The sequence below is a fragment of the Lotus japonicus genome, chromosome 2, assembly GCF_012489685.1.
Source record: "Lotus japonicus ecotype B-129 chromosome 2, LjGifu_v1.2".
Classification (NCBI taxonomy): domain Eukaryota; kingdom Viridiplantae; phylum Streptophyta; class Magnoliopsida; order Fabales; family Fabaceae; genus Lotus; species Lotus japonicus.
This window is the reverse complement of record NC_080042.1, coordinates 8,096,396-8,123,254: the sequence shown is the minus strand read 5'-3', so window position 1 is coordinate 8,123,254 and position 26,859 is coordinate 8,096,396. Positions and strand designations below refer to the sequence as shown.

The 26,859-nt window shown below is 38.4% G+C and overlaps 2 protein-coding genes across 2 annotated transcripts; one reads left to right on the top strand and one right to left on the bottom strand.

Moving 5' to 3' along the window:
• Positions 1–4,214: 4,214 nt before the first annotated feature.
• On the bottom strand, positions 4,215–6,447 carry LOC130735238 (sugar transport protein 10-like). The gene is made up of 3 exons (XM_057587313.1): positions 5,890–6,447; positions 5,093–5,716; positions 4,215–4,887 (listed from the first exon to the last, which is right to left on the bottom strand). Exons 1-3 carry the CDS (start codon positions 6,343–6,345, stop codon positions 4,429–4,431), a joined length of 1,539 nt encoding a protein of 512 aa, XP_057443296.1. The 5' UTR covers positions 6,346–6,447; the 3' UTR covers positions 4,215–4,428.
• Positions 6,448–17,445: 10,998 nt separating this feature from the next.
• LOC130735237 (sugar transport protein 10-like) lies at positions 17,446–20,148 on the top strand. Its single transcript, XM_057587312.1, has 3 exons — positions 17,446–17,930; positions 18,521–19,144; positions 19,595–20,148. The coding sequence occupies exons 1-3, from the start codon at positions 17,466–17,468 to the stop codon at positions 20,012–20,014; spliced, it is 1,509 nt and encodes a 502-aa protein (XP_057443295.1). The 5' UTR covers positions 17,446–17,465; the 3' UTR covers positions 20,015–20,148.
• The last annotated feature ends 6,711 nt before the right edge of the window (positions 20,149–26,859 follow it).

Below are 26,859 nucleotides of genomic sequence, written 5' to 3'. Positions count from 1 at the left end.
TTGACGGATTTTCTTACTTTGTTATTTTTGTGGATGACTTTTCCCGGTTTACTTGGTTTTTTCCATTGGAGCGCAAGTCTGATTTTTCTGATGTCCTTGTTCGCTTCAAAGCCTTTGTGGAAAACCAATTCTCCCGGTCGATCAAAGTTTTTCAAAGAGATAATGACACCGAAATCACTAATAACAAAGTCCAGGCTTTATTTTCTTCTTCTGGTGTGCTTCATCGGTTTTCATGCCCTCATACTCAGGCACAGAATGGACGGGTTGAACGGAAACATAGACATGTTCTTGAGCTTGGTCTTGCTATGTTGTATCACTCACATGTCCCTACTAGCTATTGGGTTGAAGCTTTCAGTACTGCGGTATATATTATTAATCGTGTCCCTTCTAAGGTGCTGTCTAATCAGATTCCATTTCAGCTCCTGTTTCAGGTTTCGCCTACGTATGCTAATTTTCATCCTTTTGGATGTCGGGTGTTTCCGTGCTTGCGTCCCTACATGAAAAATAAGTTTATCCCTCGGAGTACTCCTTGCATATTTTTGGGATACAACAGTCACCACAAGGGATTCAAATGCTTCGATCCAGCTACTTCTCGGACTTATGTGTCCCGTCATGCTCAATTTGATGAATTATGCTTCCCTTTTGCAGGTTCTCACCATTCAAACAATGACTTGGTGGTTTCTACGTTTTATGAACCCACTGCAGGATCTTCTACATCTCCGCAACCTGTTCTTCCTGTCGTTCCGGAGAGTTCACCATCTATTAGTTCTCTGTCTTGTCCATCTTGTGATGACTTTGATGCCCTACCAGCTCCACCGGTTCTTCATGACGATGCACCACCTTCGCCGGCTCCAGCTTCCCCATCACCGCCGCCTACCCCTACTGTTGTGGCTCAGGCTACGCCTGCTTCCCCGCCGCCTAATTCTCCTGCTGAGGCTCTGGTACCTCTTGCTCCTGTTGTTGCTCGATCGCGGACTCGATCTCAGAATGGTATTTTTCGGCCAAATCGGGTTCATGCTCAGCTTACTGGTCTTCTCACTGCTTTGCATACTGTTACCGAGCCTAAGGGATTCAAATCTGCTATGAAGCATCCTCAGTGGTTGGCAGCCATGGAGGATGAACTTTCTGCTCTTCATAAGAATTGCACTTGGACTTTGGTTCCTCGTCCTTCCACTACAAATATTGTTTGCAGTAAATGGGTTTTTCGCACTAAATTCAAAAGTGACGGTACTGTTGAGCTCTTAAAAGCGCGTTTGGTAGCTCAGGGTTTCACGCAAATTCCGGGATTTGATTACTCTCTTACTTTCAGTCCTTTTGTTAAAGCTACTACTATACGCCTTATTTTATCTCTTGTCGTGCTCAATAATTGGCAGCTTCATCAGTTGGATGTCAAAAATGCTTTCCTTCATGGTCATCTTATTGAAACGGTTTATATGGAACAACCTCCTGGATTTGTTGATCCTCGTCTCCCGACTCATGTGTGTCGTTTGAACAAGGCCCTCTACGGCCTCAAACAAGCGCCTCGTGCTTGGTTTCAGCGTTTGAGCTCGTTTCTCACGAGCAATGGTTTTATGTGCAGTCGGGCTGATCCATCATTGTTCTTCTTCTATAAAGGACGAATCACTCTCTATCTTCTCGTGTATGTGGTTGACATCATTCTTACTAGTAGTGATCCATCTCTTTTGACTCAGTTTATTGCTCGTCTTAATGCTGAGTTCGCCATTAAATATCTGGGTAAGTTTGGCTACTTCCTTGGTCTTGAGATCACTTATACTGTTGATGGCTTGTTCTTGGGACAGGCTAAATATGCTCATGATTTACTTTCTCGTGCTATGATGCTTGAGGCCAGTCATGTTTCCACACCCTTGGCTGATGGTTCTCATCTAGTCAGCTATGGTGATGCTTACTCAGATCCTACGCACTACCGCTCTTTGGTTGGGGCCTTGCAGTACTTGACTATTACTCGTCCTGACTTATCATATACTGTTAACACTGTGAGTCAGTTCCTACAAGCTCCGACTGTGGATCATTTTCAGGCTGTCAAACAAATTCTTCGTTATGTCTGTGGCACACAACATTTCGGTCTTACATTTCGTCGTACCTCTTCCCCCGCTATTCTTGGTTATAGTGATGCTGATTGGGCTCGATGCACGGACACTCGCCGCTCTACTTATGGCTACGCCATTTTCCTTGGTGATAATCTATTGTCTTGGAGTGCCAAGAAACAACCTATTGTTTCTCGCTCTAGATGTGAATCTGAGTACCGAGCTATGGCTAATACTGCTTCTGAGCTCGTTTGGTTGCTTAATCTTCTTCAAGAGCTTCGTGTTCGGTTATCGGCGACTCCTCTTCTTCTCAGTGACAACCAAAGCGCTTTGTTTATGGCTCAAAATCCTGTTGCTCATAAGCATGTCAAACACATTGACTTGGATTGTCAATTCGCTCGTGAGCTGGTTATCTCTGGTCGATTAGTTGTTCGCCATGTGCATACTTCTCTCCAGCTTGCTGATATTTTCACTAAGGCGTTGCCTCGTCCATTGTTTGAACTTTTTAGATCCAAGCTTCGAGTTGGTCTCAATCCAACGCTAAGCTTGAAGGGGGTGTTAAAGATAACTAGACATAATATTCTACGAGATATTTTCTTTATTTATTATTTATGCTTATTTTATAATATGCCTCAGAATATTCTTAGCATATTCTGTACCTTTATTATTATAAATAATATTGTCTACCTCACACACAATTTATGGTGAGAGTATCCAATCTTACATTCACAAACACTTTTCTCTGATCCAATCTCATCACTATGAGATTCAATACAATAGCTAAGGAAATGGTTGGTCTGAAACTAACACATTGAAACGCGAGAAGGAGGTTGAATTATGTTTCTTAAAATCTCTCCAGAAAACCTTTTTTTTTTGTGAAGGCCCAAGTTTTTAGATGCTTGAAAAACAGACAAGTTATTTAACGTTCTGAGGTATTGTTTGATCAGAAGCTTGGTTAAAACTAAAAACACTTACATACTGTTTGGTTCAAAGGAGGGGAGGGGAGGGGAGGGGAGGGATTTTAATGGAGGAGAGGGGAGGGAAGGGGAAGGGAGGGGAGGGATTTTAATACTTAATAGTTAATACGTTTGGTTCATAGAAGGGGAGGGAAGGAAAAATAACTTATTTTTATTTGGTTAATGAGGGGAGGCAAGAAATTTTATAATTAAAATTACTTTTATCTCCTTTTATATATTTACTTAAATTTAACAACACAATATAACATCCTTTTTCATCAACAATTATTCTGCATAATTTATCCCTTCACCATAACCTCACAAACCAAAATCAAGCTTAATTATTCTGAATTACGTGATTCCAATTACTGTACAAAAGAAAAATTGACAACCCAAATCTATTTGGCATGAAAACTTGTAGATCAATCATGGTAGCTTCGATATCTGTTTCCAAATACATTTGAAGGTGTTTTAAGTTTTAACCCAAGTACTTAATTTGGAGCCTGTTTGCATGCGGACAGCCCTTATTGGATGCCATTTTACTATTGTTAAATGCTGGTTGAATCAGATACAGTGGAGAGAGGGAGAAGAGAATTCCAGATGGAATTGCACCCAAAATCTCAACTTTTTTCACTGTTAATTTCTAATTTGAACAAAACTTAATTCAGATGAACTAACAAACAGTAACACATCAAAATTCTTCAAACCGTGTACAACATGACCGATTTCTTCTCTATTCTTTCCACAAATTAGTACATGTAGAAGGGTTGTGAGAGAATCATGCTGCTAACACATACTTGGGTTGCGGGGATGCAGGGCCGGCGCCGCTGAGAAGGAGGCGGCGGCGGCGGAGGAGAGGGGGCAGCGCCGGTGGTGGAGAGAGGGGCAGCAGCTGTTGGTATGAAGAAGAAGGAAATAACGTGAAATAAAGAAGGGAAACCCTAGAATAAAAAGTTGGAATTTTAGATTTGTGCAGGGCTATTTTTGTCTGAAATTTATTTCCCCTCCTAATTCCCCCACTTTTGGAGGGATCAAAAAGTTGAGGTTGGAGGGATTTTGCTCCCCTCCATTTCCCTCCCCTCCCCTCCTAAAATTTGAACCAAACAAAATCAGATTTTAAAAATCCCTCCCCTCCCCTCCCCTTCGTTCTCCTCCAACCAAACAATTCCTTAGAGTTTGAGGTATCTTGAATCTCACTATATTATCTATTAATCATTATCTTATCATGTTACACAAAAATCAAGAGGCTAGCTAGAAAAAAATCTCTAGATAATAAGAATAAAAACAAAAATGGTCGATTATTGCAATTGCATGCAAATTTCTTTACAAACATATGAAAAAGGCTGCACTTTATTTGCAGAACCAATCCCTCTCTTTCTCCTTATTGCTATTGTTCCCTCTATCATAGTCTATATTCCTAATCAACTTCAAGCAACAGACTTTTGCCTACTGGTACCACCAATTTCAATGTCATCAGGCATAAACTTGGCCCAAAACCAATGTGACTTCCACACTCTGTTCATTTCTTCAATTGGAACATTCTTGGTCTCAGGTAAGAGGAAGTAAATGAAAATGGTCATGATGACCACAAAGCCAGCAAAGAAGAAGAATAGACCAAACTTCATGTGGCAAAGCATGGTGAGGAACACTTGAGCAATGATAAATGTGAAGGTCATGTTCACTGCAACATTGACAGCTTGACCTGCAGGTCGAATCTCTAGAGCACATATTTCACTAGGAATCAACCAACCCAAGGGTCCCCATGACCAAGCAAATCCAGCAACATATAAGCAAATAAATAACAAGAGGATGTCTGCTTCTGCTGGGCTAAATGATCCCTGACCATTCAATCCAAACTTGGAAGCAATCATGATTCCAATAATAACCTACAGCCAATGATCATGAACCCATATATAAATTAATCATACCCATCTACAAATTAAACGCATACAAAGAAAGAGTGCAGACACTCTATAGACACTATAAGTGAAAATGAAAGAGAAGGTGTATGTGGCATGTTCAACTGTTTGGATGTCTGAGTATCATTATTGTTGTGAAAATCTAAAAGCATTAGAATTTGTTAGTTTTTACCTGACAAATAAGCATTTGTGATCCCCCTTCAAGAAACAAGATCCTTCTTCCAAACTTGTCCACTGTGAAGATAGAAACAAGTGTGGCGAGAACATTGACACCTCCGCTGATGACTGCGGACATGAGGGAAGCATCATTACCGAAGCCTAAGATCTTGAAAAGGACAGGAGCGTAGAACATGATCACATTGATCCCGGTGAGTTGCTGGAAGAATGGAATGAGACTGCAAAATGTGAGTTGAGGCCTGTATTTTGCTGCTGCAATGTTCCTCCATGGATGTTCCACCATCTTCGCCGCCTCGCTAGCGTCAACAAGATCTTGATATTCCTCTTCAATGTTGCTGGTGCCGCGGATCCTTTCCAACATTTCCTTAGCCTTCACATGCTGTCCTCTTTCAATCAAGGAATTGGGTGTTTCATCCAAGCACAGAGATCCTATGCATAACAAAATTGCAGGCACAGCTCCAACACCTAAAGATATTCTCCATCCATTTTTATGCTTGGAAGTACCATAGTTGATAAGATTTGCAATCAGGATACCAATTGTAATCATCATTTGGAAGCCCATATTGAGAGCTCCTCTAATTTTTGCTGGTGCCATTTCAGACAAATACACTGGTACTGACTATTTAAGAAATACATACACAAAGAATGAAAAGGTTAGATAATTGTCATGTTTTCAGTTCAACTAAAAGCCCTAAGTTAGAACTAGATTGGTCCCTCTTCTTTTGAAAATAAGTTATTATTTCATAAAATAAGTTAAAAACAAACTGGCCAATCGATGATGTTAATGCTTACCTGATTACAGTACCCCACACCAAAGCCTAGCAATATGCGACCAATGATAAGCATTTCAATGTTGAGAGCAAGTCCGTTTAGCAATGCACCAATAAGGAAAAACAAACCACCTATAAACATAGCGGGCTTACGTCCCAACTTTCTTGAAGTTGTGGCGGCAAAGAAAGACGCCACTAATGCTGCAAGGTACAAGGAAGAGGTGAACAATGTGAGAAGTTGGTCATCAAATTTGCAATACTGGCTCTTATTGGGTGAGTCATCTTTCATTCTTCTATACACGGAGGGAAAAAACTTGACCAAAAATGGGTCCATGGAAGTCACTCCTCCGGTGATACCAAGATCATAGCCAAATAGAAGGCCTCCCATGGCCGCCACAAAACATGTGATCAACACAAATGCTGTGATTTTTCCCTCATATTGACGCGCTGGACCGGAAGCAACAAAGCCACCTGCCATCTTTCAATTAACTGTGATTAATTATCACAAATCTTGTCTCTTTTTTATTACTACTAAGAACCACTCACTAGCACTTTGGTTCTGTTTTTTTGCATTCGCTTTCCTCTTTCATCACTTGTTTGAGTCACAAATTTTTGCTTTAATATATAGGTATAGGAGCAATGGATTATGGACGGTCAGAAAAAGGGACCAAAAATAGAAAGCAATTGACACTTAACCACTACTTTCCTTTTTTGTTTGAGCGATGTGCATTGCTGAATGTCTAGAAAGTAGGGAGTCAAGTAGATTCTTACCTCAAAAATTCTATTACTAAGAATTAGGGTGGTGGCCTTCATGGTTTGACTTTTTCTCCACCTGTTTCCAACTTTTTTCATACACTCTAGTTATTGGCGACCCACAAAATATAGTATTTTTTGTGATACAATTGTGACTTCTACTTGACTTCTGATAAATGACCCTGCATTGTAGGTATTAACCCTGTATTTTCTGTTTCTTACTTTAATGTGCTCATGTGAATGTAAAGCATCATAAAATGGGAGGGTAAGTTGTTAGCCTTTTAGCTTTGTAATTTGCCTAAATTTAATTTTAAGATGTCATCTCGTACGCAAATTGCATCGACTATGATCAACGCTAATTTAAAGTTGGTCTAATCAATCTCGTAGGTTCATAAGTTAGCGTCGTCCCAACTCTTGCTAACCTTTGACAGTTTCTCGCTGAGCATCCTAAATAACCCCCTATCCCCCCCCCCCCCTCAAACTCTCACACTCTCACTCCCACCTCTCTATCACCACCTCCTGACCTCACATCTCTGCTTGGCCCCACCTCTCCCCTGCCCTCTCCCCCACTTCTATCCACTCAAACCCCAGTTAACGCCTGCACATCCCCATCTCTACTACCTCGCTACCCCTTATTATCCAACCTCCTCCCACATCCACATCACGAGTACATTCGTGATCAGCACCACATCTCTGCATCATTACCACTGCGACCCAACATCACAATCGTTGCCACCCTACACCACTGCCATCATGACACTAATCTTACTACATGCTTGTCCAAAAGCTCTATTTGGTGTCAAAATCTTAGAATTATGTGGGAACCTTGGAGGATTGGTATAGCTCTTGTTGAAGATATGAAATAACTTTAAAATTTTAATAATTAGATATTTAAGATAAAATTGAAAAAATTAAATAATTTGTAGTTATGAGGATTTCAAGAGAGGAATTCTTTTTAGATTCTATACTTTCTTAGGTGAAATTAAATATTTTAGTTGGTTAGTTTTAAGGGAGAAATGTCAATAGTAAACAAACACAAATTATGAATACTTTTTCTTGAAACTCATGAGAATTTGCCCCAACTTTTTTCTGTCATAAAAAACTACTTTTAAGTGTGGGGATGTTTTAGAGGTTTTCAGAAGGTTTTAGAGGATTTTGAGAGGTTATTTTTTGTGTAGGTCTGAGTTGTTTTACCCATTGGCTTGGTTACAGTACCCATTGTTAAGAGGGGTGGTTTCTCAACATTCTTATATATATTTCCTTAAAAAAAAAACCTACTTTTAAGTGAAAGTTTAATATAAGAGTTTTAAGTTCAAAGTAAAAAGAATTTGTCAATTTTTATTTTTTATATCTCTACAAGAACTACTTTTAATTAATAAGTTATTTTCCAGTTTGTGAATTTTTCGATAATGGTTGATTGTAGCGACATGATAGTGGAAGTGTCAGGTAATTTTGGTGGTGAACATATGTATTACCTAATAGCAGCAATAATGACGGTTCTGTAGGTGGTTGTTACTTGGTGGCGGTGGTGCTTGCCGCGATTGTGGTGGAAATAAAGGTGGTAGTGGTGGTGGTGGCATTGAAAAAGGTGGTGGAGGAGGGTGGTAGAGGTTGTGTTGGTGGTGGTGGATGATGAAGATAAGGTAAGGGAAGTGGCAGTGGTGGAGGGTGAGGGTGGAGTTGGAGGTGAAGGAGGTGGTAGTGGTGGAGCTGGAATTGGTGGTGTAGGCGGGTGTTACCTGGAGGTGATAATGGTCATGGCCATGGAAGTGATATATAGTTGTGGTGTTGGAGGGCGGTGATGGTAGAAGTGGTGGTAGGGAAAGTGGTTGTGGTGGAGGTGGCGACAATGACAATAGTGGAGGGTGGTGGGGGTGCAGGGGTAGTGGTGGAGGAGGATGAGGTGGCGGTAGTGGCAGTGGAGGTGGAGGTTGATGGCTGTGATGGAGATGGTGGTGGTGGTAGGTGGTACCTGGTGGCGACAATGCGGGGCAGTGGCAGTCGTAGAGGTGGTGGTGGAGGCTGATAGTGGCGGTAATTGTAGAGGTGGTGGTGGGGCGATGGCGTAGGTTGTGGAGGAGGAGGAGGGTGGAGGTAGCGATTGATGCAACAATAACAATGGTGGTGTTGGTGGTGGTGGAAGGTGTTAATGGTGGTAGTGACAATGAAAATGGCGGCAACGATGGAGGTGATGATAGAGAGACAGTGAAAATAAGAGCACAACACAATAGCTTCCATTGTAAAATACGTTGTTTTTTCTATAAAAAAAAACTCTTTGGTCTTTTTTTCTTTCTAAAATGCTCCTTATTTTATAAAGAGTTTTTTTATAAATTGTGTTTGGCCTAGCTTCTCCTTTTAAGTTTAAGGAGAACATAAGTCTAAAAAAAAATTTAAATCAAACAATACCTTTAAAAGTTTTATGGATGACTTGGGAGAGAGATTTTATAGCAAATGAAAGGGTATGACTTTCATTTTAATAGATAGTTTTAAATTTAATATTTTTAGAAAAAGCTAAAGTTTGATAAATCATCAATTCATCATCATAAACATAATATCCTAATCTTAATAATATATAAAGCCCATCCACCAAAGTGGGTCATACTGTTATTTAATTTCCACATGTCACATCTCTATTGGTTGGTTTCTCCTATTTTCCACATGGCCTCAGCTGATTGGTCCAAATCCTTGCATTTTGATTGGTCGAAATCATTGAATCATTAAATAGAAACATCAATAGTACACGGTTTTGACAATATTAGTACCTGGTTTTGACAATATTAATACCCGGTTTTATTACAAATTGCACATGGTTTTGACACAATTAACTTCCTCCATGTTCAGTTAGAAAGTTTTGGAAAATATGATAAATTTTGCCCACATATTACGTAAAATTTTGCCCATACAATTAACTTCCTCCCGTGATTGCACTATAAACGGAAATTTGGACTCTTAATAATGAAAATATGCCTTCATTGTATCAACAATTTTTTTTGTAAGAAACGTAAAGTCAATGATTATATTTGCTAATAATGGAAATGTACCACACGTACCGTTTTATCAATTCAATGCCGTTGTATTTATCAATTCAATGCCACACGGAAATGTACCACACGGTCTCTTCTGTATTAATTGCCTGATAGCAATTTTTGAATTCAAACTTGAACAACATCAATTCATTTATCTCATTGTTCTATTTTTACGTTTCTCATCAAATTTCTTTCCTTTCACACCTTTTAAATTTGATGTTATTAGAAATTGGGAGGCCTATACTCAACCACAAAAGCTAGCTCAAGAGTTGAGGTTTGCACTACCCTTATAAAGGTTATCTATGCTCTATCTCTAGCTAATGTGGGACTTCTAACACACCCCCTCACGTCCAGGACTGAACAACCTGGAACGTGGGATCAACAACAACGGGTGGCCCAATAATGGGAGGTCTCCACAACAAACAACAACTGGATCTAGGATAGGCTCTGATACCATATTAGAAATTGGGAGGCCTATACTCAACCACAAAAGCTAGCTCAAGAGTTGAGGTTTGCACTACCCTTATAAAGGCTATCTATGCTCTATCTCTAGCCAATGTGGGACTTCTAACAGATGTGTCTGTGTTATCTTTGTTCTGTACTTCTCCTCCTCCAGATTCTCATCTTCTCTTCACGGCTATCTCAAGTAGGCCTCTTCTCTCTTCTCTATCTGCTTCACCTACAGCTTTGCCCCTTTTCACATGATTTATTTCAAATTTTTGTATTTCACCAGCAGGAAAACAACTTATTGTGTTGTTTGATACTAATAAGAGATGAAACTAAAAGAGAGAGTCAAAGCACTAATTATATGCTTTCATAAGGTATATAATATTGAAAAGATTGCTTTGTTTGCAGCACTCAAGCTTCAAACCCTGGTCACAGCCAACAAGCTTCATTGCATTGGTTATCTTCTGAGTGTTCATGGTTTCAATTCGTTCTCAGAGCTCGCTTATGCCGCCACAGATTAGGGAACTGCACTACCATCTATAAGTTAAATTTTGCACAAATTCCATTACATGTTCTTTTCTATGTTTTATGTTCCTTTGAATAGAGAAACTCTTGCTCTTCCCGTCGCCTTTTTTGTTTTTCGTGCTCATTATTTGAAAAGCTTTTTTTTCCCTATCTGTGAGTTTAACTGTTGAATCATTTTCTTTTCGGTGGAAAGAATATGAAAAAGGAGTATATTGGAGTACAATCTTATTTCTCTTATGCGCTGAAGTATGTATCTAATTATACTATTCTCTTCAGTTTGGTTATTTATTTTCACTTTTTCTGAACTAATTTTAGCTCAACGATGGCAGGAGGGATAAAGAAATAAGCAAGTTGAGTGACCATTTAGTTCAAACTGCAACCTCATTCTCCAGAAAACCTATTAAAGGTAAAATTTTCTATCCCTTCATCATTTCTTCAAGCTGAACAAGCATAATTAGATTAACTTGGTTGGGCTCCAACAATGAATTAAGTTCAAGGCAATTACGTTGTTAATTAGGTGAAAATGAACTTTTTTATTACCACTTAACGTAGTTTATGCAAATGGGCACTTTATCTTCTTTAATTACAATTGCGGATTGTTAGCACATGTATGATTTGTGAGGGATGAGTGATAGTTATTTGATCACTTTTATGTGAGAAATCTGAGTATTTACTAGGTATTTTTTACTGCTCATTTTTTCATGACATCTGATCATTGTTTCTCAAATCATAGCTATACTATGAATTGCCCCTTTGCCATCCTATAACTTGCTTCTAGCTACTCTTCAACTTGATAACTAGCTTCCTAAGAATGTTTGATTCCAGGTCATTGCCAAGTAGCCCTCTTCTTTGGACGTTACCAATTAAGTGCAACTAAAGGGCTAATTGTCTTTTCTCTTTAGCTTCAAAAAGTGAGTTTTCACAGATATAAAAATGTTGTGTTTTGATTCTGCACTGCTGCTTCGCACTAAAAGTTCCCTTGAGAATGTGTCTTGCTATGAGAAATGTAACATGAGGGATATGACTAGAAGAAAGCATGAAAGGTGACTTTTTGTTTCTGGGTCACTTGAAAAATATTATCAAGAGTGGTGCATTAAGTGATCAAACTTTAGTTTGCTTCCTTTCAACATATTAATAATACCAGAGTTGAAAGGAAACTATTTTTTTAATAGGTCTTATCTTGACAATCAAGTAATGATGGAATGTAATACATTTAAATTTTTACCTGTGCCATTTGATCACACACCATTTTGTTCCTTCTACTAAAGTTTGATTTTCTATATTTCATGGAAAATAAAATTGCATTTCTATTTTGCAGAAAAGGCTACTGAATTACATATGACAATAAGTGTACTTCATCTCCAGATCTTTCTTTATTATGGCACCTGACCCTATAAATTCAAGCCGTCTTCAGTCTTTAACCTTTATAGTTTTCTAATGTAAAATTAGCACTCTCTTAAATTGTGAGTTTCTTTTGCTTTTTTAGAGATGTGAACTCTGAGTGTCAAAATTGTTTCATGTTGAAGAAATTTATTGACTATTCATTTTGGTAGTTATCTGTTTGAGTGACTCTATCTCATATATCCACAATGAGACATATGTTCAAAAGTTTCCTATGTATCCCACAATTAATTTTTTCGTTTGCAAATGACTTTTCAAGTCTATTATTTTGCACCTCATCTGGTCTTACCAATTACTAAAGCAAAATTCAAGAGCCTTTTATTATATTTGATCTATGTATGATTCTGTAACTTCTACAGTTAGTGTTTCCATGTTCTGCATGTTTTTTTGCCCCTTTTTACTCTTACCAAACTGGAGCTATGTAAATAATGTGCCACATGAAGTATGTAAAAAGCTTACTTTTATAGTTTTAATAACTCTAATCACGCAGGTTGAAAAAATAAGATTCAATGTCCATCACTTCATTTGTTTTGGTTGGGATGAATTGTAATTTTTTTTGGAAATTCATTGAAGACATTTGCATCAGTTAGTGTCTTCTAGGTGAGGTGGGAACAGGTCTGCAAGCCTAAAGAGGCGGGTGGATTAGGCGTGAAGGATTGGGTGAAATTCAATCTAGCCCTTTTAGGCAAATGGGAGTGGAAGTTACTATCAGGGAGCAACGATCTTTGCAGCAAAATTCTTTGGGCCAGATATGGTAATCGGGAAAAGGTTGGGAGACTTGACGCTCAACCTCGCGACTCTACCTGGTGGAAAGACATATTCAAGTCTTGCTTTGACTCAGGTGATGGGGATTGTTGGTTTGATGGGCCTCTAAGCACAAAACTTGGCTGTGGAAATTCACTGTGCTTCTGGAAGGATAAGTGGTGTGGGGGATCTCCGCTCAAGAGCAACTTTCACAAATTGTTTCACTTGACTACCCAGAAGAATGCTACTGTTAGGGATATGGTGGAGTGGGTGAATGGTGAGAAGATCTGGTCATTTACTTGGAGAAGACAGCTGAGCTCGAGGGAATTGGCTTTGGTAGAAGAGCTTAAAAGGACAATTAATTGTATACCTCTTGTGGAAGGGACGCTGGATTCCTGGGAATGGATAACAAATTCTGAGAAGGTTTATTCTGTGCACCCGGCTTATAAACTGCTACAGGGACAGCAAGCGGAGAACGGGTAAACAACGCTCGGTAAAGTTTGGATTGTGACTTTGCTTGGAGGGTCTTGCTCGATCGGTTACCAACTAGGATGAACTTTTGGAAAAGAAAAATTATTGCTGATATCGCGGAAGCTATTTGCCCGCTGTGTAGAGAGGATTGTGAATTAGCGGACCACCTGTTTGTAACTTGCCCCTTTGCTGTTAAGGTTTGGAGTCTTTGCTATGGTTGGTTGGGTATCCTTACTGTTTTACCTGATAATTGCAGAATGCATATGCTGCAATTCTTTTTTCTGGGCCTAAATTCAAAGCAAAATGAGGTTTTCCGAGCAATCTGGCTTGCTGTTTCGTGGTCCCTGTGGCTGCATAGGAACCAGATCATTTTCAGATCAAGTGATATGTGCGAAAGGGAGGTGCTGGAGGCTGCAATTCTCAGGGTGTGGCATTGGGTTACAGGCAGGGGTAAAGGGAACACATGTCTCAGTTTATGAGTGGTTCTCACAACCACTGGTATGTATCAGAATGTTGGGGTAGCAAACTATTATTATTTCCAATTTGTGTTGTGGAATTGAAGGGTATGGAGGGAACGTATCTGGTTGGCTTTTGGTCTTTTCTTGATCAAATTGCTTTGCAAATTTAGGTAGTATTGTCTGTTTGCTCTTCTTCTCTTTATCTTGTCTTTTATTAGTTTTTTTAGTTCTTTTTTTGCTGTTGTCTTTTCCCTTCTTATTTGTACCATGGGTGGCACCCCTTGTGCCTTTCAATGTTACTTACTTTGGCTTATCAAAAAAAAAAAAAAGCATTATGTTTTTTCTTTTCCCTTTCATTTTTGTTTGGTGTGGTGTCTTATTTTAGTTATCATTCTCAATTTGTTATTTCTTTTCTTTTCTAATCCATGCTTCTAGGTGTGATAATTTAACCCCAAACAGTAGATATCCCCGACCACAATTTTGACGGGAAACCCTCTTTAAGCTATTTTTTTGAAACCAACCCCTGAGAAGTAAGGACGGGGAGGGCTTGGATTGCTAATTTTTTCCAGTGTTAATCAAGATATTTCAATGGCTGTTAGTTATAAGACTAATCTATCGTCTCACTGTCAACACACTAAGCAGTAAGATATGACCAATGAATTTTTTCATTCGCAAAACTTGGGATCAAACCCGACCAATGAGATATTGACCAATGTTTACGTTTATGTGGTTTCCCTGCAAATAATCAATCCAATAGTACCACTTACTAATAAATAGTGCAACACTTTTTCCTGAAGCTTGCTATTTAAATATGAAACATCATAACAATGAATATGAGTGAAACAACTATAGCTCCTATGTGAAGTGAACTACATGGTCAAGTAAATTAAAATAAGGTTTTGAGTTTAAAAAAAGATTTTGAGTCTAAAGTTTAAGTGAACGAGGTTTTTTTTTTTAAATTAAAATTCTTAAAGTTTTACTTTTTTATTTGGTATTAAAATAATTTAGAATTTATGGTAAATTGAAAATATTATTCTTTATTAAAAAAAAAAGACTCTAAAACAAGTGTATAAGAAATATTTAAAAAATATCAAACTTATAATATTTTCATCACTATAGACCCTATTTCAATATTTAATGGAATATGAAGAAATATTAATGTGAGTATTATAATACATTTTATCCAATGTTTTTAAAAGTAAATTAGAGAGGGATTGTATGGAGGCGATAGTAATTTTTATTGAGTTTAATTTTGATGCACAGACAGTGTAAAGTTTTTTTACAATCAATCAATCGGATTTCAAAGATTTGTCATGTCAGTCAATTTAAATAAATAAAAAATTCAATTTCCCACAATCACGAAATCTGATTGGTTGACAGTGTAAAAAAAACTTTACATTGTTGGTGCATAAAACTTTTTCTCATTTTTATTTTATTTAACTATGTGAGAATTTTCCAATGAGCTAACAAATATAAGAGTACTTCTTAATGTGGTTGTACATGGGGTTGAGTTGGGTGGACTTTTAGATTAATCAGGATCTGAATCAATTAAAATTGTTTCGGTTGAAATTTTGCAAATTTTCACTCTCAGACTCGAAACAACCCAACCCGACAAGGTTCGTGATCGAGGGGTTGATTAAATCACTATATTAAAATAATAATAAATCTGTAATATTGAAAAAATATTAAAAAATTGAAAAAAATCATAAAAATAGTAAATCTATCATAGTACCAAATAGTATAAAAAGGATAAATAAAAAACAGACTAAATAGCATGAAATAGTACAACATGCATCGCAAATATCATACCATGAAAATCAAGTACAGCAATGAAAGTGAGAGTCTGCGTTGTTGGACTTGGAGAAGAAGGAAGATCGTAACTGAAGAAAGAGTAAATAAAGTGAAATAAATTTAGGGTTTCGAATTTTACATGTAGGTTAGGTAAAATTATTAAAATATTTATTAAATGATACATTATTATTATATGTTTGGATTTGAGTTTGGGTTGGGTGGAAAATGATTGGATTGTAATAAAATTCATCCAATTGACCCGTTTGTCCAATCTAACGCGCATTTTTTCATTGGATCGGACGAGTTCATTGGGTCTACCCGACCATGTGCTTCTTAAAAACAATAGTATACCTTTTTCTAATTTAATAATTAAAAGACCTGCAATTTTTTCAAGATAGAGCAATATTGGCCCATACACTAGAAGCTGTTGAAATGATAAGGACTTACATGTTTGGCATGATAGCTGCACCTGAACATGAATATCTGAGCTTCGACTCTGCCTTGCGATCTGATGATAGTTCTGAAATTCGAGGTGAGTGGTTTACCGCAGAATTTTTGAACAACACTAAAAGTTCAGGAATCCCAAACCACAAACTATTATTGAAAGTTGGTACTCCAATCATGCTTTTGAGAAATATAGACAAAACAGCAGGTTTATGCGATGGAACCAGGTTAATTGTAGATGAACTTGGTGAACATGTTATTGGTGAAACTGTTATCACGATAACAAATGCTAATGATAAAGTACACATTTCAAGAATTGACTTAATTCCTTATGATTCCAAATTTCCAATTAAATTCAGAAGAAGACAATTTTCAATTACAGTATGCTTTGTGATGATCATAAACAAAAGTCAAGGACAAACACTATCTCAGATTATGCTCTTCCTTCCGAGGCGCGTCTGCACTCATGGTCAAGTATATGTAGCTCTCTCTAGAGTAAACTCAAGAAATTAAACTTTGTATTGAGTCGGGCAAACAACAGACAAGTACTGTAAATGTGTGTTTAAGGAAGTTTTTCGAAATGTTTATTGTATCCAACACTATTTCATTTATTTATTCTATTTTTCTCTTCATATATTATTACACGATTGACTTTTGTATAATTTAAAAATTACATATATATGAAAACTAAATTATTTATTAAAAAGTTCCAACATAAAATGTCGTGCAACGCACGGGTTATCGTACTAGTCACTTATAATTATCATAAATATAGAATTCTCCCAATTTATAATATAAAAAAAGTCTCCCTTCACTTTCCTTCCGAAACCATTTTCCAACGAATTTATACGAAGTAATCATTCATTCACACTTTACTTTCTCTTTCATATTATTTTCACACATTTTTTTCTATTTTTATGCATTTCACATCACATATCATATCACTCATTTATCTTTTTCTCTTCATACTCATTTAAGGTGGAGGTGGAAAATAATTGTAAACGATATATTATTGAATCTATAATTTGAACAAAAATAATTGAGGGGCTTCACTCTAACAATTGAAAGGAATAAAGGAAATAAATATGGTCAAAAAATTAAATGGCCAAAATTACAAAGAGGAATAATAAATGCAAATTTAATGTTAAAAATTGCATAGAAACAGTTTTCCTATTTTTTTATAGATTTTTTAAAAATATATTTATTAGTTTACTAGAAATATACACATACCATTTATATAGCAATTAGCATAATTAGGAAACGTTATTAAAACTAGCTTATCCCCATTCCATTCTATTAGGATAAGACGAACCACTCTAGTTTTAATTTATCTCAAGTTATTACGCCAGTGAATTGACACCAAACCGCACTAGAAATTTTTTCCTAGTTAAGACGTTGGAAGTTTTACAGAGATACTTGAAAAATCTCACCATTAGTAATAATCACGCCCTATATATAATATGTTCCAACATTGATCATGATCTTATAAATTCAAACAAATAAGATAAGAAGCAGAAAGTTCAATACATCTAATCAAGATGGCAGGAGGGGCTTTTGTACCAACTGGAGGAGGAGGGGGAAGACAGTATGAAGGGAAGGTTACAGCTTTCGTGTTGGTCACATGTTTCGTGGCGGCCATGGGAGGTCTTCTCTTTGGTTATGATCTCGGTATCACCGGGGGCGTGACTTCCATGGAACCATTTTTGATCAAGTTCTTCTCAAGTGTGCATAGACAAATGAAAGATGGATCACACCATGAGAACCAATATTGCAAATTTGACAATGAGCTACTCACGTTGTTCACCTCTTCCTTGTACCTTGCTGCATTGGTTGCCTCTTTCTTTGCTTCCACCACCACCAGAATGCTTGGACGCAAACCCTCGATGTTTCTAGGGGGTTTGTTTTTCCTTGTTGGTGCCTTGCTCAATGGTTTTGCTCAAAATATTAAAATGCTTATCGCTGGACGTTTATTGCTTGGTTTTGGTGTGGGCTATTCCAATCAGGTAAATAATTTAAACGTACACACCCAAATTTTCTCTACATTTTATATTTCTCACCATATCTGAACTGAACAATTTAGATCAGACAACTCATGTTTCATTAAGATTGGTGAACAAGCTTGTCTTAAAACTTAAGTCGTCTCATCAAATTCTCAGGTCAGATTCAGTGACTGCATGAATGGATTTTTAGTAAAATGTTACAACTTGATTAGTGAAACATGAAATGGAATGAGACACGAAATGAGGGTACAGGATTTTAATCCCCTGTATGATGTCTCCTTCGCTATACCACCAATCAAATTGGGCAATATAGATATGAGTATGACAATTATAAATTTACATGAGTGATTTTTAAATGAGATGGTACAATTTGTTTGGTGCCACAAGAAAGAGTATTTCAAATGGGAATAGAGGCTTTCAAATTTTTTTCTCTCTTTTCTTCTCCTCTTTTCACACTGAGAGTGTCTCTGATGAGGTGAGGTTTTTGCATTCTGCGGATATCTATAGCATATACCATTTCTAAAGTTTAAATTTTTAAACTAGAAAACAATGTCTTCAGACTAATTAATTTTGTTTTAATTGTTGTGCAACAGTCTGTTCCTGTGTACTTGTCTGAAATGGCTCCAGCACAGATCAGAGGAGCACTCAACATGGGGTTCCAAATGATGATCACAATTGGTATCCTAATTGCAAACCTTATCAACTATAAAACTTCAAAGCTTGAACATGGATGGAGAATTTCTCTAGGGGTTGGAGCTGTGCCTGCAATTTTGTTGTGTTTGGGATCTCTTTTCTTGGGTGACACGCCTAACTCCTTGATTGAAAGAGGGCAGCATGAGAATGCCAAGAAAATGTTGCAAAAGATCCGTGGCACCGTGAATGTTGATGAGGAGTACCAAGATCTTGTTGATGCCAGTGAAGAAGCTAAGAAGGTGGAGCACCCATGGCGAAACATCATGCAGCCAAAATACAGACCACAACTCACTTTTTGCAGTTTCATTCCATTCTTCCAACAACTCACAGGCATCAATGTCATCATGTTCTATGCACCTGTCCTCTTCAAGACTTTGGGCTTTGGCAGTGACGCTTCCCTCATGTCTGCAGTTATCACCGGAGGTGTCAATGTAGTTGCCACATTAGTTTCCATCTTCACTGTTGACAAGTTTGGAAGAAGGATCTTGTTCCTTGAAGGTGGTGCCCAAATGCTTGTTTGCCAGGTGAAAACACAATTCAATTTTTGAAATGACCAGTTACATATATCATTTTAACATGAAATCTCAGTGTCTAATTCTAAGTTCCACTAATAAATTTTACATGCCAATTAAAAATTACAAAGTTTGCAACTATTTAATTGAGGTGACAAACTTCTATTAGTCAGACAGGAAATTGGACACTTATTGAGTGCAGGAGATCTTGACCCTGAGCCTGAATCAATAGGACTGAAATCATCTGTCCTCATTTGTTATCTCATTTCATGTCCTAGTCCTACCAATTAAATTATGTCATGTGACACACAATCCAGCCAATTGCTTTTTGTAAATTTTCATAACTTCACTGATACAATTTCACACTAAATAGGGACAGAAGACTAATAAATATATTTTTTCCCTTATTGTTTTGTGAGCATGACTGGTATAAATGTTGAAACTTGAAACTATTACTTGTAGATTGCTGTGGGAGCAATGATTGCTGCAAAGATTGGACTAAGTGGTGATGGCTCATTCACCAAAGGAGAAGCCAACTTCGTCTTGTTTTTGATATGTGCATATGTTGCTGCATTTGCTTGGTCCTGGGGCCCATTAGGATGGTTGGTGCCTACTGAAATATGCTCTCTTGAAGCTAGATCTGCAGGGCAAGCTATCAATGTTGCCGTGAACATGTTGTTTACATTTGCAATTGCTCAAGTTTTTCTCTCCATGCTTTGCCATTTGAAGTTTGGCCTCTTCTTCTTCTTTGGTGGCTTTGTCATTGTCATGACTATCTTTATTGCATTGCTCTTGCCTGAGACCAAGAATGTTCCAATTGAAGAAATGAACAGAGTGTGGAAGTCACACTGGTTCTGGGGCAAGTTCATTCCTGATGTCTGATGCGGCTGTCATTGGTGGATATGAACTCAAGACTTGTCCTTGAAGTTGACAAATATTATGTACTTTGCAAATTATCCAACGAGGAACAAATGAATCCAAGTTTAAGCATTTTATATACCATTTTACAAATGCGCATACACGCTATTATTGTACTAAAAAGAATATAAAAGTTGAATGAGTGAGTTATTTATTTTTCACCCAGACCGAGTATACTGGTTTTGTTTATTATTGATATGGATTTTGTATTCCTTTAAAATTTATGTTTCAACTATTGGTGGATACTTCTTTTAAATTGTAATGTTTGGATTTGAGAATGTTTTTTTCGTTTTCCAAGGTATCCTCACAGCTGACAGTCATGAGACTAATCATTCGAGCCTCTGAGATCACGTTAAGTGGGTAGGTTTCTCTCAACAAATCTTTCTCCATACGCACCGCCCAGGAATCGAACCCTGGACTAGATGGTTAAGAAACCCAACTATCTACAAGTTGTGCTACACCTTGTTGGTATTTGACAATGTTAAAAGCACAAGACATAACTCACTATTTTACTATGGGTTTACTTATGTGTTATTAGGGGTGGGGAAGGTTTGGAAGGCAGGGGGAAGCAAGAGGGTAAGGAGGTAAGTCATTTCCTTGTTTGCAAATTTAAAATCCCAGAGGGAGTTTGGGAGTTGAAAAATATAACTACAAGAGCATTTTATAGGGATTTTAGAAATACCTGAAACCCTTCTCCCCTTCCTAAAATCTTGTAAAGTGAGCTTCTCCTAAGCTTATATTTTCCTTTTTCTTCCCTTCAAAACTCAACTCGCAAACACACCTACATAAAAAGTTTGCTTATTGCATATTTGGTATCAATTTGTTTAAATTTTTAATTTTACTAAAAACTACTGCCACATTTTTTTAACTTCAATATTAGTTATTTTCAAAAAAAGAACTTCAAGATTAGTTAGTCCAAATACACACTCATGTAGAAAGAAAATAAATTATTTAAAAAGGGAACATATTGTGAATTAGAAAGAGAAATGGAATTACTACATATTTAACTATTACATATGTAATCACTACGTGTGGTATGTTAGTTGCACACCTCGTCTCTTAACCATAATGTTTTTTTTGTTACATGACGACGTGAAGCTCCGAAAAAACCCTAAGCATCAGGGGGTCGGGAGAGGGCATGAAATAACCAAGGGGGGAGGGGACATGAAATCAAGCGGGAACTAAAGCACAACGCCGACAAGCCAATCAGCTGCTAAATTATATTCTCTAGGCACACATGAGAAGCATATGCCACCATGAACTGAGACTCCAAGAGCTCGCGAAGTAAATCATCAAGAGGGTGAGCCTTGATACCCAATGTAGAAATCAACATGATGGCTTCCTTGCAGTCTTTCTCAACTATCACGCAAGAAAAACTATTATCAAGGACCAGGTGGATTATTGATATGATCACTGAAAGCTCCGCATAAAGGGGATTAGAAGTCCCCAAATTATTACAGAACCCTTAACCCTAGATCCAACGTCTATTACATAGTTGGTTGAATAAAGTGGACCGAACGCGCCAATCAGGGTGGTCGTCTTAACTATTCCCCCAACCTTTCGTGATCGCATGACGCCCGACTATTATGTTGACTTTTTGAATTACCTTGATGTTGGATGGGCCTCTGGAGTAGGTCGACCGATCCAACAACAGTAGCTCGTCCGCTCGGCCTATATCATCAGGACGATCCACTTTCCTTAGCTGAGTGTGTGATCAAGGGACACCCAGCTGTCTCTTTGACTAACAGCCTTCTGTGATGTGGCATGGACTTTTGACCTTGCTCCTTTAAGCGCAACCAACCTGTAACTCGACCATCAAGCCCAAGTTCATGACTCAATCGCCCGACCCAAATCCATGACGGTCTACCTAGCTCCTCCAAACCGATAACTCGAGACTCGTCTGTCTGGCCCAGTTCTTATGACGGTCTAGTTGACTGAGAGACACAATGCACCTGTCAGAGTGGAGTCTTAACTTTTATCCATAGTTGCGCCCGTGATTGAGGATGCCCAACCGGCTTGTCGACGGTTAGCTTACCTCATATTGTGATAGGCCCCGAGCTTTGGTCTTCCAGGCCCGCAACTTAAGTCTCATCGGAATGGCCCAAGTTAAGGAGCTCAACTGCCCAGTCCACTAGTGAGGAGCTAAACTGTACGCAGTCCATTAGTTAGTAGCTTAACCGCACAATCAACTAGTTAGGAGCTTAACCGCCTAGTCCAATATTGAATAACTCAATCGCCCGGTCCAAAATCCTTAATGGTCCACTTATCTTGTCCACCAAGAACATCTCGTATGTTAAAAAACACACTAAGAAGTTTTAAATCTAGTATGTTAAAAAAACACTACCAAATTTTCAAAAATCGATAAACAATGAAATATAAATCATTTTAGGAAATTACAAGGGATGAGAATTGGATTAGTGGGGTTGTAATATTAACTCCCACCCAAATTAGTTACACTCCAAAAAAAGTTGAGAAAAATATTATATTAAAATAAAATTTGTGAACACAAATATAAAATAGATGATTTAAGTAGCAGAAGCAAGACATCCTAAGATCTCAAAGTGTCTAGATTGAAATGTTGGTGATAATGACTGGCGTATATCCTTCACGAAATGTTTATTTGAGGTTCTTATGAGAATGTACGCCAACCATAATCATATTCTAGGTCGGTCTGATGCTTCTAGTGGCACATCGGGAACCCGTTGTTTCAGGTTCTTGGTGACTTGGACATCTCATGAGGATTACAAGGAGGTGATGTCTAATGCGTGGAGGAGTCCAAGGGAAGACATCCAGGATAAACTTGCTATGGTGAAAACTAACTCAATTCATTTTAATAAAATAACCTTTGGAAACATTTCCAAAGAAAGAGGAGAGGAGAGTAGAGAGGAGTTTGAAGGGTGTGCAATAAAAGCTAGATTATCTTGTTACTTCTAGTCTTGTGCAATTAGAGGGAAAGTTATATGTCGGTTATGGGGAGATTTGAGGCAAGAGGAGCTTTATGGTACAAAAAGTCAAGGAGAAATGGGAGAAGCTTGGAGACCGTAACGCGAGTTTCCTTAATACCCAAACTATCATTCGACAGAAGGGGGTCCTATAGCTATTGTGAGTGTCCTTAATTGTGAGTGTAGGTAAATCCAAGGCTCTTTTCTCCAAGGGAGTGTCAATGGTTGATCGTAGGAAGCTCTTAGAGGTTTATCCTATAACTATTGTGAGTGACCTTGGTCGTTGCTAAGGGTTCTCTCTCAAGAGTGAGAGTCTCTCATGAGAGATTCTAATACTTTCCAAACCAATCAATAAGCATATTTTGCCGTGAAAATCCAATTTCTCAATGACATTGGTCGTGTTTGCTTAGCAAAATCAGTGATTGTGGCTATGCCTGCGTATACGATACAAGGGGTATGGCTCCCTAGGAGGACTACATATTGAGTCGACCAAATGACTAAGGAATTTATTTGGTCATCACGACTTGGAGGGTGAGGATGGATCGCGTTAGTTAGGAGGAGTTAACCCAAGGAAAGAAGAATGGATGTTTAGGAACAAGGAATACAACATTGACCAACACAGTTCTTCTAGGAAAGGTGGTTTTGAGTTTTCTGCATCATTCTTAGAAGTTATGGGTGTAGGTTTTATCCCACAAGTATCCATCTCAAGCTAACATTTGGAATGTGAAATTTATCAATGAGCTTCTCTTTTTTGAAACTTTTTTGAAAGGGGGTTTTAAAAGCTAGGGATGTGTTACAAGAAGGCTCCTCCCTCAAGCTTGGTAGTAGTGACACGTCCATGTGGTATGATGATTGGAGTGGATAGGGAGCCATATATAGGTGCATCGATCCCCCTCATTCATCTATCAGATACAACCATGTGTTTGGAGGATTTGATCATTGGAGATAATTGGGATATTTTCAGCTCTGTATACTAATATCCCTAGTCATTGTGCACATGCTTTGGTTTCCATTTGTCCTACTCTTGATGAAAGATTTCCAAAACTTATGGGTGTGGGAGCCAAGCAGCACGAGGCTCTACTCCGCAGCTGAGGCCTATGAGTGGCTAATTAAAGGACGTTCCTTTGCAGTAAGCTTCGAAGATTGGCAATTGTAACACCCCGATTTCGGTGGCGTCACTTTAGTAACCAAATTAAACTTAATGCGGAAAAACGTGAATATTTTTTTTTTAATAATAACTAAGACAAGACGGAATTAAATAAAACCCAACAATAACAAAAATCAGAACTAATATACAATATATAAACAGCCCCCGCTGTAGTCGCAACCTCGTCACGAGTAACCTCCAGTGACGGAAAGAAAAGTGCAACGCCCGTAGGCAATATATACAAACCAAATGAAAAGGGTGAAGTGCCCGCAACACTATCCCTCAAAACTGAGAACCAGCTGACCAATGGCCTGAAAATAAGACTTCCTAAGTCCAACCAACTCTCTGTGATTCCCGTAAGGAAACCACACAAAAAGCTATAGGCGGATCTACCCTGTCCCCTAAGTAACAAATGAAGCAAGACTGTCAGAGCTAAAACTCTACTCCTACACTAATCCTAACTCGAGGAGCTCATACCAACACTCAAAACTATGTGCTAGCATGATCGTCGTCTGAATCAGAATCCAGAACGACCTAGTCTATGTACACCATCCGTCCTCCTCTCGCTACCGCGATACGCTCCAGTTCCCGCATCTCAACCCTAGTTCCTCCCGAAGGATGAACCATCATGAATCAGCCCGCCAAAGACATCTGACAAAGGGCGTTTGTTCGCCAAAGCACACACAGAAGACGCGAGGGTCAACTCCAAAGAATTATGTAAATAATAGCACCAATAAATATAAATAAGATAATAGCCACTTAGGCTTATAACTAGGGATAACATCCTAGGGTTGCATATTTCCACAAAGAATATAACGACTGTAAATCACAGTTAACATGCATCAAGTAGAACTAACAAGTATCAAACACACTCATCAACTATGTCAGTATGCATGTTGCATGAAATGATATGCAGGTTAACCCAGTCAACCAATATGCAATCCGGAACGGATGGACATCATCGGATCAGCCCTTCACCAGCCACGGTGGTGCCATTTCGGCCCGTGATGCCTCTTACTCCAACATCATCATGTAGTCAGATCAGCATAAAACCCGAAGGCCTGCCATTTCGGTCTGCTACTAAGAGTCACCTAGCAGCGCTCTTACGCGGAAATCCTGGTCTTATAACCAATTTTGGAATCCGCCGTGGTCCGGTATCTCGCCGTGTTTAAACCACTTAATGAGTGCATGCAATGCAGTGATTAGCCAAACAACGTCTCCGACCTCACTCGACACGTCGCCACGTGTTCTAGCTAAATTAATGTCTCTAAAAGCTTACCCTAAGGCAAAGTCGATTCTGCGACAAAATACAATAATCATTAAACGAGTGCAACCACTCACGATGACTCTTCGGGTCATCAATACTCTCACGAAGTCTCACGCTTCAGTGAAGTTTCATGCTCTCACAAGGTCTCACGCCTCAGTGGAGTTCCATGCTTTCCACAGGGTCTCACGCCTCAGTGGAGTATCCCGCATTCACAAGGTCTCACGCCTCAGTGAAGCTTCTCGGCTCATCCCTTGGATGGCTAACAAACTGCTCAACGAGCGAAGGAGTACCAACATACTCAGAACTTACCAAACTCCTCAACACTTGGATCCGACGACACTCCTCGTTTTCCCAAAACTATGATTTGACTTCCAATGCCTTCCTTCGAGGTTGTTATCATTACTTAAAGATTTTGAGGTTATTTAAGGTCTTATGAATTTTCTTTATAAAATAGATTCCCTTTTGTCTTATCGCAAGTCTTATACATTTGCAGGATCTCCCAATCCCAAGTCGCTTCCAGAGGAGGTCTCGATCCACTAAACAAAATTAAGGCCCGAACCTCGTTCGTCCTATCAAACTTTCTCAAAACTCTCAAAATAAAATCGGCATGACCTGCCCGCTTTTCTCACCGTTCAGAAACTCAGATTATAGTGCAAAAGCAGAATTAACTCATCATAATCAATCAACATGTCATATGTCAATATCTTAAGCAATAACCACATAGCACCTAGCATATAAGGCATGCACCACACATCCTAAATTACCCAATTAGCACTTAGCATGTCATTCACTCATAAAAAACATTCAGTAGATGCATCATCTACATTGTCAGCCGAAGCCTCAGAAAACATTTTCCAATCACACACAATTCCAGTGCATAAACAGTAAACAATGTCGAAACATCGACCCTAAGCATTGACTAGAGATTCAGTGAGAAGCCCTCACCTGCAGATTCTCCAGGATTATCTTCTAACTCTTCCTCACAAGCAAAGCGTTGCTCCTCAGGAAATTCCTCAAAAGTTCCTTTAAAGCAAAGTCACAGAAATACTATCAGAATCTATCGAGAACTAAGCTATCGATACTTACTAAGGTTACTCGAAGTAATCTATACTCTAAGGTACGATAATCTAGCGCGAAAGACAAGTTTTCGGAAAAGGAAATTTTCCTCCTCCTCCCCTATAGGGCTCGGCCACTTTGGTTAATTGTGGGGTTCGATTTTTCTTCGATCAAACTTGGTTCCTATGCTTTCATAAGCCGTAACTAAGGGTATTCTGAACTCGGAAAAATTATCGGATCAAAAACTGTCGTAGGGGTATTTTGGTCATGATTTTTAACTTAGAAATTTCAAAACTGAAATCCCAAAAATAAAATTTTGCAGGGACGTCACCAACGACGTTTATGACAACTAATCCTACTAGCACTAAGCTAAGGCGATAGTTTTCAGCCTAAAGGT